General features: G+C 38.9%; 1 protein-coding gene across 1 annotated transcript in view; it reads right to left on the reverse strand.

Annotated features, from left to right (window-relative positions):
* The window catches only part of CLASP1 (cytoplasmic linker associated protein 1), a 168242-nt gene that overhangs the window by 45972 nt on the left and 105686 nt on the right, over positions 1-16584 (reverse strand). Inside the window, exons 23-27 of the mRNA XM_064434988.1 lie at positions 15137-15244; positions 11557-11619; positions 7578-7681; positions 3946-4190; positions 305-368 (exon numbers count right to left, since the gene is read on the reverse strand). Coding sequence (XP_064291058.1) covers positions 305-368; positions 3946-4190; positions 7578-7681; positions 11557-11619; positions 15137-15244 — 584 coding nt within the window. The remainder of the gene's footprint in view (positions 1-304; positions 369-3945; positions 4191-7577; positions 7682-11556; positions 11620-15136; positions 15245-16584) is intronic.

Below are 16584 nucleotides of genomic sequence, written 5' to 3' on the forward strand. Positions count from 1 at the left end.
CCTGTGTATCAGAAATACACCCTAGAGAAGTGCAAATCAAACTGAACTCCTGGCTCCAGGAGGTGTCCTCTGAAAGGCATTAGGCTGCTCCTCAGGCAGCACGGAGTAACCAGCTCCTAGCAACATAACAGAGACTGAGACACATCCCGTCCTCGTAAAACAAATGCAAACCAAGGAGATTTTTAAATGCCAGTTTTCCCCAGCAGATGGCAGGGGTAGAAATAGAAACCACTCATCTGAGAACAGTGCCAAAATGTGCACACACAGTAATGTAGGAGAGCGAGCCAAGGCTTTGTGATCTTACCTTGCTGTGAGGGTCAGCAAACATGCGAGTAAATATTTCACACAGCCTTTTTAACTCGACTCGGCTAAAATACATAAATAAAACACCACATTAATGCCAAAGTTTTAGTTGCAGGGAAAAAAAAAGGCAGCTAATAAATATTAACAGTTGAAAGATCTAACCTTCTTTATTTAAATGTTACTTTGGTCACACTTCTGAAAACTTTGTAGATCTAGGCAAAGCCTTTACTGGCACTTCAGTTTAACTACTGGGATCACCAGTTCTACACTAAAAATATAATAAACATTTATTTTTTAAAATCTTGAACCAGACAATTTTATTTTCTGCTGCTTTCATTTTCTTCTATATTCTGGATTCCAGAAGACAACTTGAAATGTGCACATTTGCAAGGGACTTAGTTTCTGTCTGGGTCAAGGCTGTGAATCACTGAATCATGCATATTTTTTTTCCCTCCTTAAAACCAGGTTTTTCAAGTCTCCTTTGTGTCAAGGTTTTCAAATTTTCAAGTAAAATCAGAACTTTCTGGTTATATACTAATCATCTTTTGGGTTAAATTCCCAGTTGCTTCGGTAGTATCAGTCTAAAATCACAGATTATTAAGAGATCAGAACTGACTCCAAAATCTGACAGCAGGCAGGCACACTGAGGAGCCAAACATATAGAAATGGAAGAGACATTAACAAATGGCCAACTATTAAATCAGCAGATAATTACATCAAGGAACTATCTAACTCCCTATTTGTAAGAGATTATTAGCTGCTCAGTAGTGCTCTTTTTATGGCAGGGGGGAAGAAGAATGATGCATGAGATACTGAGTTGGAGTTGAATGCAGAAGTCTTTGGTGCCAAAGCTCTTATCTGCAATGTATTGAGAAGTCTTAGCTTTCCTGCAAAGCAAACTGGCAAAAAATACAGAAGCTCTTCTTGCTTATGGTGCAAACAAAACCAGAGCAAGGCAGTTAGGTTACATTTCCTGCATACTATGGATGCAAACAGACTTTATTCACAATTACAATGAAACCAGAGCAACTAGTGAAATGAACACTGACTGCTCAGAGAAGAGTTATTGAAGATTTTGACTACAGGGAATGTATTTCCAGAACAACATTAATTCTACAATCCACCAACTTCTCTGTTTCTAAAAATAATCTTCGAACAGGCCAGAATAAGGCAGTAGCCTACAGATGCTTTATGTCAGATTGTTTCTAAGTAACACAGGACTTTTTTTTTCCCCCAATAAATCTATGCATGAAAGGCTGATTAAATTTTAAAAGGGCACAAAACCAATGGGTTTAAGAGACTGGTAGGGAGGGAAAAGTCTTTGTAACAACATCACAGCAAACTGTCAGCTTAATTCAGGGTGAGGCTGCACAGGCTCAAAATTACCACAGCATTCTCCTGACATCATGCAGATTGCAGGTCTCTGAATGAACCCTTCTTTATTACTCTAATGAATTTTCTTTCTGGACAAAGGTTATATAAAGTCAGCAAGTATATGTGTGACTGTTTCTAAAAGCTCACAGACCCAACGTAACAATGCAAGTACTGAACTGCAACAGCAGTGGAAGAACATTTTCTTAAGGGACTCGTTTGCCTTGTTTTATTCAGGAGACCTTATGGGGAGCCCTTCAAAAAGTAGGCCACATGAAGCTGTATGAAACAAAGAGGATGGGTAAGTGCCATTCTACTTTGCATGCACATCTCTGGGTATGCAAACCCCAGCTAACACAGGATCAGCCATCTTTCAGTTCAGAATACTAAAGAAAACCCAGCCACATCACTGCCTCTTATTAATGTGTTTCACCACAACAGAAGGCATCAGGTTTAATTACAAGACAAACCTGCCCCTTGGACTAATGACCTTGATGATGTTCTCAAGATGCCGTGGGAACAAGCAGGATGATAAAATCTAATCATTAGAACAGGCACCAGATCAACTCTGAACCAAGGAGGAAGCAGATCAAAAGAAAACCAAAATGAAATACAGAGAACTAATCACAGTATTATATTTTTTTTAAAAACTGCACAGAGGTGTAGTTTCTGGGACAGATTTAAAAATTATTCAGGATCAAAGCTAAGACAACTTGCTAGCTTGAGAGACTGGTGACAGCACAATTCAAACACTACAACCAGCAGGGTTGAAATCAAGAGTTTAATTTCACCAGTATTTCTGCTAAGATCTACTGACCTGGATAAACAGCCCATCTCCAAAACTTCTCAGTGCTTCCTCCCTTGCAACTATCCCCAGCAGCAGTAGTCCAAATCTTGCTTATAATCTTCACACACTTTTGTGGCAAAATCAAAATCTCACCCAACTTTTTAATACAAGTAATGAGGTGCCACAGTTTTTCCATGCAGTTTGTTAAAGAGAAAGAAAAAAGACAGCATACGTGGTGGAAGTATCTTTTAAGAGACTCAGAAATAGACCACATCAAAAAGCATCTCTGATCTAAAGACTCTGACTACCCATTTTCAAAACCTGTAGCACTTCCCATTTAAGGCCTGTATCACATCATGTGAAGTGGCAGAATATTTTTATAATGGCAAGAAACCAACTTTTTCAGGCCTGCCATCAGTACACTTTTATTCAGATTGTTAACATGAACCATGAAATTCTTTTCAGCCAGTGTGAAGCCCTTTTAAAATAGAAACAATTGCACAAACCCAAGTAGGGAGGCTCTAAACAACCACTTATAAACTTGACCATAATTTAAGTGCATGTGATTCATAACAGAAAAATAGTCACAGCTGTTTGTGAATGTTACCTTCAAAGAAGCCAAGAGATAAACAGCTTATTTCAAACACTTTCTCCATAAACTAAGGGTGAAATATCTATGACCTGAGAGCCAGCTGTCCAGTTAATGTGGCCATAGGGAGTTTCCAAATGACTTTTGGATAATTCTGAGACCTACTGGGTAATTCTAAAACCTCTTCAAAGGCGTGATGTGCCAAAGGTGTTTGAAGGGGTTACGTGGTTCTCAGCAAGGGAAAAAGGTCTCCCTCACCTACCATATGCAGTTTCAGAGTTGGTACACGTACTTCAAAGCCCTAAGAAATTTCCCTCTACATTACACACTACACCATTTATAAGACACAAGTTTCTGGTATAAAATTTTTCAAGAGTTACAAACAAGATCTGTAATTACACCTAACACAGCCTTCATAAAGAGTCAAAGTACAGCCAGCACCAGCACTGTCTGATCTCAGCTTTGAAACACACACCCAGAGTCATTTTACAGTAAGTGCAATGTTTGTTTCATAACTAAATTTCCATGGGAAAAAATATTGAAGCTTCAGACTAACATAAAAATGGAACCATCCTTTGAGTATGTTTACAACAGCACCACTGTGGGAAATCTCACTGTGCTACAACAAGCACCTACCACCGGAGGTCTTCATGAGATGGATGAAGGCTAAGAGAAGACAGCATGCTTACCTGAGCCTTTTCTACACTACTGACACAAATTATACTGACGACACAGCAGAAACCTTCACAAAAGTTAACTGCAATCCCACATTGTGGAGACAAAGCCTTCACAGCCATGAAGACACTACCTGTCTCCATAAGGCAGGTACATAATACTGCCTTCTGGCTCTAGTCATCCCCAATGAATTATTGCCACCAGAAAACCATGAAGTCACCTCAGTGTCCGTTGGCTTTTCAGCAAATTCTGAAGACCTATGAGCCCTTCTTTCCTTTCAGACCAGTTGGAGCTGGCGCAGTGGTTCAGGACCTCAGCCACATCTTCAGTCTGGCGCAGGTAGTGCGGAATGCCCCCGTTCCTGGAGCCGTAGGAGCGCTCCGAGCAAGCGCTGGAAGCGTCGCTGTTGGCATCGTCATCGGAGTACATCCCGTAGGGCTCATACCTCCTTCTCACCGGCTTTTTCTGGAAAAGGGGAAACTCCGACTTAGCAAGTTATATATGTAGTTACATCGAAGCCAAAATTGGGAATCACTAAAAACAAGATTAGTGCTACTGTTACAGTGACTGAAGTGTTTTAAAGATGTCACCATGCATTGCCTGCTTACCTCTCACAGCAGTGCAAGACAGAGCCCACTGATTTCAATGAGTCTGAGTGACTCAGGGGAAGAGAGCCTGCCTTCCCCAGCATGAAAATGATGTATTTATGCCCAGTAGAATTAAGTTACTGGTAATGAAATTAAATACAATAAATGTACTGGCAATAATGGTCAGTTTCATTGTTACAGATACTATGATGATACAACCTCTACTTTAAAAAAAATAAAGATAAGGAAGAAACAGCTGAAAGAATCTGTGCTGGCATGCCCAGTCACTTTGATATCAATACTGAAGCAACTCTAGAAATGCACTGGATATGGGAGATAGCAATTTCTCTGTTAGTTTGGGCTAGGATTCTTTCCAGAGGCTGCTAAGGGAGTTGAGTACTCAAATCCCAGTCATTTCCATAGTGTGGCATTATAGGACCTAATTCCCTCAGGTACATCTTTGACTGCCTTGATCCTTACAGAAACAATAGTAGCATAATTGGCAGCAAAAAACCCTCTTAAATAAACCCTAAAAGAACAGGGTTGAAAAGATAATGTATATAAAAAAAAAATCTGTATTTTAAAGTGTTTGCTACAGAATTCTTTCCAGTGTCCAGTCCTGCAGGTCTTGGACTTGTGAAGCCAGCAGAGTTTTGCTTCAACTAGGACTGGAGGATTGAAGCATAGAAATTAACTCACGTGCAGTATCATGGGTGTTAGCAACAGGGTGGGGATAGTTGGAAAGTAGAAATAAAAAGTCAAGAAAGCACTAGTACCTTGCTCCTGGAGTCTCCTAACAGCTGTAGGCAGGAAAATATTGAAGGGTGGGAAAAAGCATAGAGAATTATGTCAGAAGCTTATGCAGGGTTTGATTTTGCAACAAAAACGTATAGCAAATGTGTCTTAGCAAATTAAAAAAAAATACAGTTTTTGCAAAATAAAAGTGGGTATAATAATGCCTGACTTTATCTCCTAACTGTTGCACTACTCATACTGGCTACAATTTCCCTTACGGATCTCAGAAGTGAGAATAAACTGTTAAAAACTTTTTTAGGAACAGATCTATATTCAACACCTCTTTTCTTACTTTTAAAATCTACAATGAAAGATACCAGAGATTTTGGTAGTGATTTCACTTTCCCCACATATTACTAGCAGCGTTTCATTTTAGAGTCTTGCAAAAAAATTCTGATGTGAGGAAGCTGCTATCTACAGTAGAGCACACTTAATAAACTTCACTTGCCAAGTTCTCTTTCAACCCACAGTTCATACAGCACACTGTTTTGAAGATTAGCTTCTTTTAAGACCCCCTGGTTGGCACCACTGGCTTAAAGGCCTTACTTAACAGCAAAGTTTCCATCACCCTTTGAGCTCTTCTGACAGACCCAAGCACTGATTCCCAGTACTGACACTGTGGGTTTAGGCCAAGTCCAGCTCAAACAGAAGCAGTGGATCCAACTGGAATTCTATACAGGGAGTAGAGGTCACAGAATGACCCACCGTGTTTTGTTTCAACTGAGGATTTGGTTGAAGCCATCTTCTTTTCATTTCTTACTACATGGAAAAGACAACTGTCTGAAAACAAGGTTACTGGGTAAAAGCTGGCATCACAACACTCTCTCAAAAGGAGCCTGCACAGGCTTTGTAAGTTGCCTGTTGTCAGAAGGCAATGAAGAGAAAACTGGGGTGGTGGGAAAGAAGGGATCAACAAGATTGTGTTGCATCTCCTAAAGCAAATTGTACAAATTCAGATTGAACAACCAAGTCAGCAGCACCAGCTGGTTTCCAGCTAGACCTAAGTATTTCCTTTTTAAGTGTTCAACCCTTCAGAATTTTAACATTTCAGTTTAATGTTACTTAACATCAAAGCTGGAATATTTAAAAGAGCACTCTAAGTCTTGCTGAAGATTAAGTCACACCCAAAGAAATCTCAGGGCTCAGCAGTCAAATACTGTGACACTCTCCTCCCTTAAGAAACCTGTATTCAGCAGCTGCTCACATGCAGGGATAAAGCCTGATTTCATTTACACAGGCAAACCATTGTCTGTAATTATGTCCTGAACTGCTCTGCTAGCAAATTTGAGGTGCTGAGAGCAGAAATGGGCTCACAAGCTGTTACATTTGGTGATGAAAATGCTCACTAGTGATTCAGCCCACTAAATGCAACAGTGTCATCCATTATACACTGCTCTACCTTTCTTAGTTCACAAATACTTTCTTTGTTTTAAAAGATAAATTTTGTAAAAAGGGCCATTTTTCTAGAAGTACTGTAATAGGTGCCATGAGCAGGGAGGTAATCAGACATAAAAAGGATAATGTTAGCCATCCTTGGGGAAGTGAACTAGGAAATGGAGAAAGGCCAACTACCACAAACACTGGCAACATAGATCATCTTCCTTAAAGTGCATCTGAGACAGATTCTGAGAGATCTGTTTCAAAATACATCAGGAAATCCTTCCCTCATTCAGGTCATTGGAGAAGACCAATGGGTACCCAGCTAGCACTGTACAATAATTTCTCCTGCCTCTTACACATCCTCGCTCCCCCAAATATTCGAGGTACATACAAAGGCTTATCATGTGCCTTCTGAAAAGCAGAAGACACTTTCTGGGTTCTATGCAAGAGTCACCATAGTACAATAAGATTATACAGGATAGCAACATTTTTTTAAATTACATAAAATTTACTAGGAAAAGCAGTCAATGTTTGAAAGTAACAGCAGCAAACTAGACAAGTACAATTCAACTTACACCATAACAGCATGAGATGGTACAGATTCCATGCAAGCCAGGTTATGAGCTCTCTGAGTATCTACCCAGGTGCAAATAACACAGGGCAGAAATTCGTTCTTTCTGAAACCTGATCAGGAATTGATACTAAGAGAACACTGTTTTTCTGACAAAACCTTCATGCAGGTAATAGGACTGATGGAAATCACCGACCCCACAAGTGCCAAGCACCATCACAGTGCTGGGCACATCCTCTGACAGCCAAGTGAAAGGCAAACAGCTGATCCAACCCATCCTGCAGCAGCTGTAGTACCAATCCACAGCACTCTGTCTGACAACAGCTGCAGAGAACTGACATGGAATCAGGAAAAATATACTGCTGCCAGTATACCCAAAGTCAAAACAGCAAAAGGTAACTCTACAGCATCAGCCACTGGCACGATCAGAATAAAGCTATTTAGAAAGAGAAGAACATACGTACAGGTAACTTTAAGCCACTTTCCGGTGTTGGAAGCATTTTGTATTTTTCCTCTTACCAGTGCATCGGCCACAGCAGCCTCCAGATCCGTGCTGGTGCTCAGGACTCGCATGGCATTCACAGAAGCAGGCATCCTGCCTGGCTGTCCGAGCCCAAACCGGTCTGCACAAAAGACAACAGTGAAAGGGATTGTTAAATGAATTCACATTCATTTGGAATCCTAATCAGGTGCCCGAGTAGTTCTCCCCACGGACTCTGGGAACTCACAGTGCTTTTCCATTAAAGGCCCTTTTACCCAGAGCTCCAAAGAGTCTGCCATTAGGGTGAGAAATAAACTATTGTTTGTTGGGCGTTGGAGGCAATTTTAGATCCTCAGGGCAACTTTTCATTTATTTATTTTAAGCTGGGAAGCAGGGTATCTATCTTCTGTTTCTTTTTACTCAGTTGTCTCAAAGTTTTATTTTAATGTCAGAGGCAGACATGCCCATCCCAATCTGGCACTCTCAAAAATCAAGAGAGCTTCTCATTAACTTCAGAGAGACAGAACCATGCCCAGTGTCAGAACATGTAAATACTTGAGCACTCATCTATCCTGCAGCCTTTTCTCTCAGGCAAGGATGTGAGACTAGCAGCACCACATTAGTCTATTTTATGTCTCAAGGCTTGATTAACCAGTAGAATACATTCCTACACCTTCACAGTATAAAAATTAAGTTAATAACTCACTTGTGAAGTGATTCAAATTTCTGCTTCTCTTGAAAAGAAGTTTAAATTCCAGAGCTCTATATCAAAACTGGTTTTGAGCAGACAATACCATCTTTTTTCCCTTTGAATTTGATGGCAAAGCTCTCAATGGCATCCAAAGCAATGGACTGTAAATGCCATTTACACTCCTAACATTAATTAGTTTACTTTATCATTTGCCCAGTTTACCAAAAAAGTTACTGAAATTACTTTTTTTAGCAAAGCCAAATTCAGAAAGGTCCACCAGCAGAGCTATGACAGAATCAGTAACTTAAGTATCACAGGTCAGACTCTGGCAGCCGAGTCCTTCTAGAGAGGGGCAGATCAGGTATCAGATACTGGGATCCTTGCTCTGGTCCATAAACAGAAAGATTGGTTATGATAGTCCAAGTTTTTCTTTCTGTGTGGGCTTGTGTTTGCTCATGGAAGACTTAGACTATCCCTCCTGGAATGTATGTTACACCTCTGTCCCTGTACCCACACATGCCAACAGGAGTTTTGCCAGCAAACTCAGTGGTGCATGGATCAAGCTGCATGAACCCATTTAAGAGACCTTCAGCTGATCCACATCAAGCAGCAGGAGAGAGGGGTCAAGTCACACAGGTCTTTTAATAGTTCATCTATATTTAATTTAACAGAGGAAAAATACTGCTTGTCAAATTCCTGAAGCATATTGTGGTTTTGCTCAAAACTGAGGCCAAACCTGGTATTCAGCAGCTTATATGTGTTTTTGGGGAAAACACTGCATATCACAAAATTTCATTGCTTTCTCCTTTATGAACCTACTGCACTGAAATACCTTTTATTGATTAACTCACACTGACATGAATCATTTATATCAGAGATTGAAGCTGGCCAGTTCTACTGTCCTAATTACACAGCTTTATTTGAGATTAAGCTACTGTGGGGAAATAGGGAAGACTTTTAAAGTACGAAGTATTTTGAAAAGGAAAAAAACCCTGCAGACTAATATTTATTTCAAACAGAAGTGATACCTATCAAAATTTACTGTTTCGTAGAGTTACATACCCAGACAAGACATTTCTGATTTACAACAAAAGCACATTTTCTACAAAACACATTACAAGGGAAAAAAAAAAAGAAACAAACTTCTTAGAACTACTGCCAAAAAGTAATCAAATAATGACATTTCACAAAGAAATAAAAGTTGTATGTGTTATTACTATTCCCTTTTTTAATGCACTTGGGTTGAAAATTAACTTCAAATATGAAGATGAAATAGTACTTTATTCCTAAAATGGAAAAATCTGTGCACAGTTAACAGAAGCACAGAGATTATAATGCAGTAGGTCTGACTGAAAATGAAGTCACCACTACAGAGATATATACACTATAAAGTTGTACAGAGGACAAGGATTTTCCTAAGTATAAATGAGATCTGGTAAAGTACAAGGGCTGTAACTGTTGCGGTAAGTTCTGGACTTGGTTTTATATTTAAATCCAAACCAATTACATTACTCAAGTGTTACTGAGATCAAAATTTGGCTTTAACTCTTGAAACTACATAGCATGAAAAATACTACTGTCATTTGTTTTCTAATAAATTTAGTGTTACATTAGAAAAGGGAAGATAGTTGGTTGGGGTTTTTTTTAAATGAAGAACAAAATGACAAAGTAATTCAATTGTAGATCAGTTTAAATACCCAGCATAAAGAAACAAAATTGAGCTTTTTTTAACACATTAGGTACAGTGTGGCATGCTGGTTTCTATCTCCATGGCTATCAGCAATCTTCTGAACAACTTTGTTTAGTGATTTTTAAATTTACAACACCCAAGTTACTCTGGGCTTCTCCCCAAGACACTGCTGCCATCCTGGAGTGCTGAAATAAGACCACAGGAGAGACCTCAGTGTATCTCTGATGTAGGGCTGGGAATACACCTGGCTCCAGGAATAACCAGTACAGTCAAACCCAACGCTACTGGGCAAGAAATCTACAGATTATGCTCTGGCCACATTCCCTCATCTCCCTGGCTAGGTTCATTCATTATACTTGTTACAAACTTGGTGAAAATTTGCAACCATCATTATTAATCCTATTTTGCCATTTTTTAGAACATTTTAGTGCTCTGTCATACACAGGTAATCACACAAAATTTGATTATGCTTTGTACCAAAGCACAGGAGCCAAACATGAAGTGACTATCATAGGAAGCCAAAAGCAAACAAAGCTTAAATCTGTATTACAAGTGAGCTGTTTTAAATATTTTTAATTATTTTGATTAAATACAAATTCAAATTGTTATCTGAAAAATGCCAGTCAAATGAGCTTGCATAATTTCTATTGAGTAACGTAAGGGAAATGTTTTGAGAGTTTTAGTTAAGTGATAGCCATTTAACTAGACTCATGAGAGACAGAGTATTTTTCACTCTCTATCTGAAGGGTTAAGTAACTTTCAGTACAACAAATTCCTTATAAGATTTTAGCCTCCTAGAAAACACTGAACACCTCATCTTCTACATTATCTTTGTCCCCACAATTAAGCCTCTGTAGTCCCAAAGCTAAACCTCATTCAATTACTTTTAAGATTCCCAGTAAAATATCCTTATTTCAAAAGGAATTATGGGTTCTCCACAACTGCAAACCCAGTACAGGGTAGGACAGAATAACTGGAATTTGCAGATTTTTCTCGTTACATGTAACCATCAGTCACATTATGCAAAGCCCAGTGAAATTAAGGGATTTTTTTTTTCTTTCAAAAGCTTCCACATATTTTGGACAAGGCCTTGAGAATTATATGAAAGATGGATCAGCATGAGTTATGCTCCAAAGTTCATTCTGAAAGCTCATCAGGTGCTTAATTTTTGCTGCTGTTGTGTATTTTGGAGGAGATCTCATAAAGAATTTTCATTAATAGAGACAGGAGTCCAGAATATTTAGTAATAAATGGGATAAAACCCATTGGGATCCTATCTTAGGCAATGGAAAGTGCTACACTGCTAAAGAGGAAAAATAATTTGCAAGTACTCTGCATCAGTCAGGATTTAGCCCATGCTGCACAACTGATCCAATTTACAGGAGAATTGAGAAAGCCCTGGATCACCCTTTGTTTAAACACTGTTCACAATGTTCCTAAAATACACCAAATTAAAAACATCCAATAAATGAAACTCAAAACAAAAAGCCACGTTGAACAAAACCAGAACAGAAAGCCCCGCAGCGGTGAGAAGCACATGCCAAGTGCTGGCTGATGCACACGATGGCAAATGTTAAGATGGTGTAAAACGAGACTACGGATAAGAAGCGGATTCATGCAGTTAGCGCTTGTTCACCTGACTGCCCAACAGAATCAGCAGTGGAGAGAGCACTAGTGGACCTGGAATGACGTCGAGAAGCTGCAAGTAGAAGGAATGGCAACACCCACAGGATTAACACACATTGAACCCGAGACAGAAAATGCCACAATCCGAAGGGGATGCGTGTGACCGCTACCGCAGAGGTGTTTCATAGTGACAGGGAATGGCTGCATGTGGATGCGCAACAGCTGCAGTGCGAGCCCCGCTGCGACGCCTCGCCCGCAGCTCCCCCCTGCCCCCGTGACCATTAACACAATGCATGACAAAATCATTTGGAACAGTCCCAGACTGGGTGCAGCTCAGCAAAAACACCCCGATGCACATCAGTCACGTTCCAGACCTGCAGGTCTGGCAGGCGGCCGTCACGAGAACGTGGAGCACGTAACTACAGAGCAGGGTTTAGATGAGTCTGATCTAAACCCCAAAGTGAAGCCATGAGGAATGGTTACGAATTGTGCTTGCAGGTATTTTTCCACAACATTCTAGCCTATGCATAATAAAATCAACATTAACAAAGAGAATGCGTAACCACATAAGAGGAAGAGTCATACAGGGAGGTCACCAACCACTGTACAGGTCCTTGGGTTGGTTTCTTTTCCAAATGAACACACGTACACATATATTCAAGTGTTGCTACTTCCAAAGGTCCCTTGCTTTTAACAAATTTTGCATACGTTTTTCTTGAACCTCAGTATGTACATGCAGAGCTAAGGAGAATATGCACATCACACACCCATCTAGAACGACACATGTATACAAATTGTTAAAAGCAATGGAGTGCACACAGTAGCAGAGGAGCCTAAGCCAAATATAGCTCCCACTTCAATTCCCAGTTGTTAGCAGCACATCAATCACAAAATGCCTTTGGAGAGGTTTTCAGTTCTTGGCTTCAGCATACAAGTGAGTTCTTTATGAAAGCAAATGAAAAACGGGCCCAGTCATTCCCAAATTACAGAAATTTTGTCTTTCTAAAGAAGTTTTCCCTATGTCTAGCAACAACATGCTCATCAGCTCAAAGCAACTGACCCAAGAAACCGATTGTTCATTTAAGCAATTCATCACCACAGAGTCACTGAAGGCCTTGCTGCTTTACCATCATAACTAGTACTGTCAAGAAACTGAAAAAATAAAGCAGAATCACCTTACAATACAAATAGGCTTTGTCAATTATGCACATAATTGTGCAGCAGAAAATTCTACATCTTCTGTTTAAGGTAAAGCATTAAAAAAACCACAGATACTAATGTAATGAAATAGGAATCAGCAACATGAGAAAAATAAAATTTTGTGGTTTTTTGACTTTGAGAGCTTCGCTGAAAGCTATATGCAATATGGCCTTTGGCCATGGAGAACCCATGCATTTATTCAAGAGTACTATCCCACTGACATCATACGTAAACTCATTAAAGATATGCATGATCAGTGGAGGATTATGGACTGAACCTCACAATTAATGTTTGTAGGTCACAACTGCTTTCCCCCAAGCCATCCACTGTGCCCCTGTGGACACCACTGCAAGATCAAGACCCAGGGAGAAACAAGAATAACAAAAAAAATTCAAAAATCCCCATCTCTGCAAGGAGGCTGAATATAGATTCACTCTTGACTGTTTTTACTAACTTAGGAAGCAGGACTCATGACACACAGACATGTATGCCTGCACTGCAGCCCCAAAACAAGAGGATGTCAGTGCTGACACTGACCATAATACCATTAAACGCAAAAATCTTGTCATTTCCATTTAGTTACTCTAAATATAATTCACAAATATACAAGTTAATCATTATAAACAAAACCAGACTATGAACAGCAGGATTATATTACCTTTGCATTATTAAGAGATTAACTGGGTTCTAAAAATACTGTAAGAGAACCACACTGTTTTGGCTTAAACTGACATATATAAATGTCTTTGAAATTAATTACACACCACACAATTAATAAGTTCATGAACATATTTGATCTTAAAGCATTTCAATGAAAACACAAGAAAAAGGTAATAGGGTAACAACAACACTGGGTTACTGCTGTTGTATTGGTATTTCCTCCCCATGTAACCTTCATGACCTAATAACAATGTATTTCTAGAAATGCATTACTCTTCAGGTAATTAAAAATCAAGAGCTAAAATGAGATTACTCCTTCCTCACAATAATACACTACAACACACATCTGTAACTGAGATTTTATAGTCAGTCTAAGCATCAGTGGAAGTGTACAAAGGTCACATGAACCATGGTACTGATACACTGCCTTTGCTTTTCAGAAAGGGTTCATGACAGTACTTCAATGACTGTATTTTTAATAAAACAAACAAAACACAGCACAGTGACATAGAACACTGACAAATTAACACTGAAATCCAGCCTACTTATACATTTTAGCTGGAGAAAAAAGGCTTCATCCAAAATTGAAGCTAAGCAGGTTAGCTATAAAAATAAGCTACAGTTGTAGATCTGTCTTTTTCTAGATCTGGTATGAAATCACCTTCATTTAATCAATAAAATGTTCATCTATTTATCTTAAAGAGCTATGAACCATGTTATAAATGCAAAGTTGAACTCCATTTTTCACCAGAAGCTGAAATATTAATGTAAACAGATTATTTTATAGCTTAATATAATAAAGTCATTGAACCCAAAAGCTTCTCCAATATTAAAACCTGTGCTCTGCTCCATTTACACATTACATCATACAACTGTATTTTGTCACTATGTGCAAAATAGATACTGTAACACCATTCTTCATTAAATTACTACATAAATGAAGAGGGTCTGGAGATAACTGTATTTCATGTCTGAGATGACAAGTTTTGATACGAGAAGTAATGTATTTGGTTGAACATATGATATGGCATTTGATCAGAAACATTAACTATCTTGCTGTATTCAGCATTGTGCAGAAAATTTCTGCATAAGGTAAGTGCAATGAGTTTTTCTATTTGTACTGTACACTTTAACTGCAGTTTAATGATGCTCCTTGAAAATATCAGTTTTTCTTTGGTTTTACACTGCCTGACAAAGTTTTCTACAGCATGTGCTACTTAATTGATGATTGACTGTCCTGTAAAACCTCTACAAAAAGACAGCTGCTATCTCCACTGGAGGATTCAGGATAGAAATTATATACTGTAACTCTAGCTAGCTGTAAGAAAATCGAATCATGAATAATTGAGTCACTCAACAACAGGCTACAATGCTACAAAACTACTTCACTATGACCTAGAAAATCCAGGCTTGCCCTCCCATAGATTTCCATCAGTGTTATTAAGCGAAGCACAGCAGCCCAATACAAGCTGATTCAATGAAACTAAAAATTGCAAAAGTACAAACTAAGCTATTTCCCTGCTAACAGTGAAATGCTGAGAACCAGAATTGAAGCATGCAGAAGAAAACAGAAGGGGAAAAAAAACGGGGTTGGAAACGGGGAGTGTCAGGAATCCAGAGGACAGAAAAGAGCTCATTCCACCTAGCAGTGTCTTGAAAGGGCAATCACAACAAGGGAAAAAGGAAAAGAAATATTGACCCTTAAAGCTCCAATGCCTACATGTACTCACCAAGTGGAGGGAAGCCCCGAGCAGGGCTTGTATCTCGACTGCTCTCACGGCTGGTATCACGACTGCACCCCTGACTCATGCTGGGTCGGGGGATGCGACTGCTCCGTGCTAGCATGCAGCATGGAGAGTTTCAGAGAAGGTGAACAAGTTTAATGAGGACAGAAAGCTCAAAGTCAAGTCACAGTTCTGTTAGTTATGGTAATTATTACATTAGTAATTACAATTTGTAGCAGCCTGCTCAGGCTCTTTACAAACCAACTACCTTACATGCTGAGCTGTGTTTGTGATGTGAAATTTCAGCAGCCTTAATGTCTGGCTGACAGTCTGCTTTTTTCTTAAGCAATCCAAGTTTTGTTATTCAAGTAGAGCAGGAATCTTCAATCATTTAGGGAAGCTCTACTGTTGCAAAACAGACGAGGCTGAAAGAAACCCTTCTGGAATATTTCTTCCTTCATTTTAAAATAAACACCCTTCTGGAACAAATGAGCAGACAAAAATTTCTTTAAGTAATACCGATATGATCTTTTTACATAGATTTGCCTTTCACAAGCAGAGTTTTTTGAACAAATATCCTAAGGAAAAAAAAGGTGTACTGCACAGACTTGCAGAGATATCTTTCTCCAATGAAAAGATACTGGGGAAAAAATATTTAGAACCTGAATGTCCGAAAGACAGGTTAAAAAGTGATTTGAATTTGAAGAGAACAGTAGCTTCAGATATTTAACAGAAACTAACTTCTGCTCCTTAGACATTTCTAGAAGTTTATGGTTTTATATGCACACAGTTTGAGACATATGCACCCTTCAGGGGAGCTTTAAACTATATTCTTTACTTGTACAAGATCCTACATACTTGCAGATGTTTGAGATGCTGAATGCTTTAAAAATATTTGCAGAAAGTTATTTAGTAAGTTTTATGCCTGATGAAGAATACTATATTTTCTTAGGGCAAAAACTAGCAGTTAATTGTCAGGAGAATTTAATGACAACGGGGATTTCCCTTGCTGTTTTAAAAAGGCAGTAGCATATTTCAAGTGTTCAGGAATCACTGTTGAAGAATTTTCTCAGGCAAAAAGTAAAACCTAATCTACCAGTTTTGCTGACAACACAGCAGAGGTACATATGCATAACATGAACGTGCTAGTACTTCGACTGCTTCCTTACTTTTATAAAAATAATGTTATTTGCATGCTTCAGAATATATATATATATATTCTTACAAGTATCTATTGGTTTGTATACAGAACTTAAATGCCTAGGGCTCAAGCTGAAGTTCCTCTACAGTGCTTCAGTGCTCTCACATAAAATGGATATATTAGCATCCTTCAAGCAAAACAGTACAGAACAGAATAGAAACCTTCATATTTAGGCTTTAAAATTCAGATGGAGAGTTCTGCCAGATTCTTGTTTTGTCAAATCCCTCCCAGTTTTGCAAAACCCAGTTCATGT

Source organism: Passer domesticus, chromosome 10 (assembly GCF_036417665.1).
Source record: "Passer domesticus isolate bPasDom1 chromosome 10, bPasDom1.hap1, whole genome shotgun sequence".
Taxonomy (NCBI): Eukaryota; Metazoa; Chordata; class Aves; order Passeriformes; family Passeridae; genus Passer; species Passer domesticus.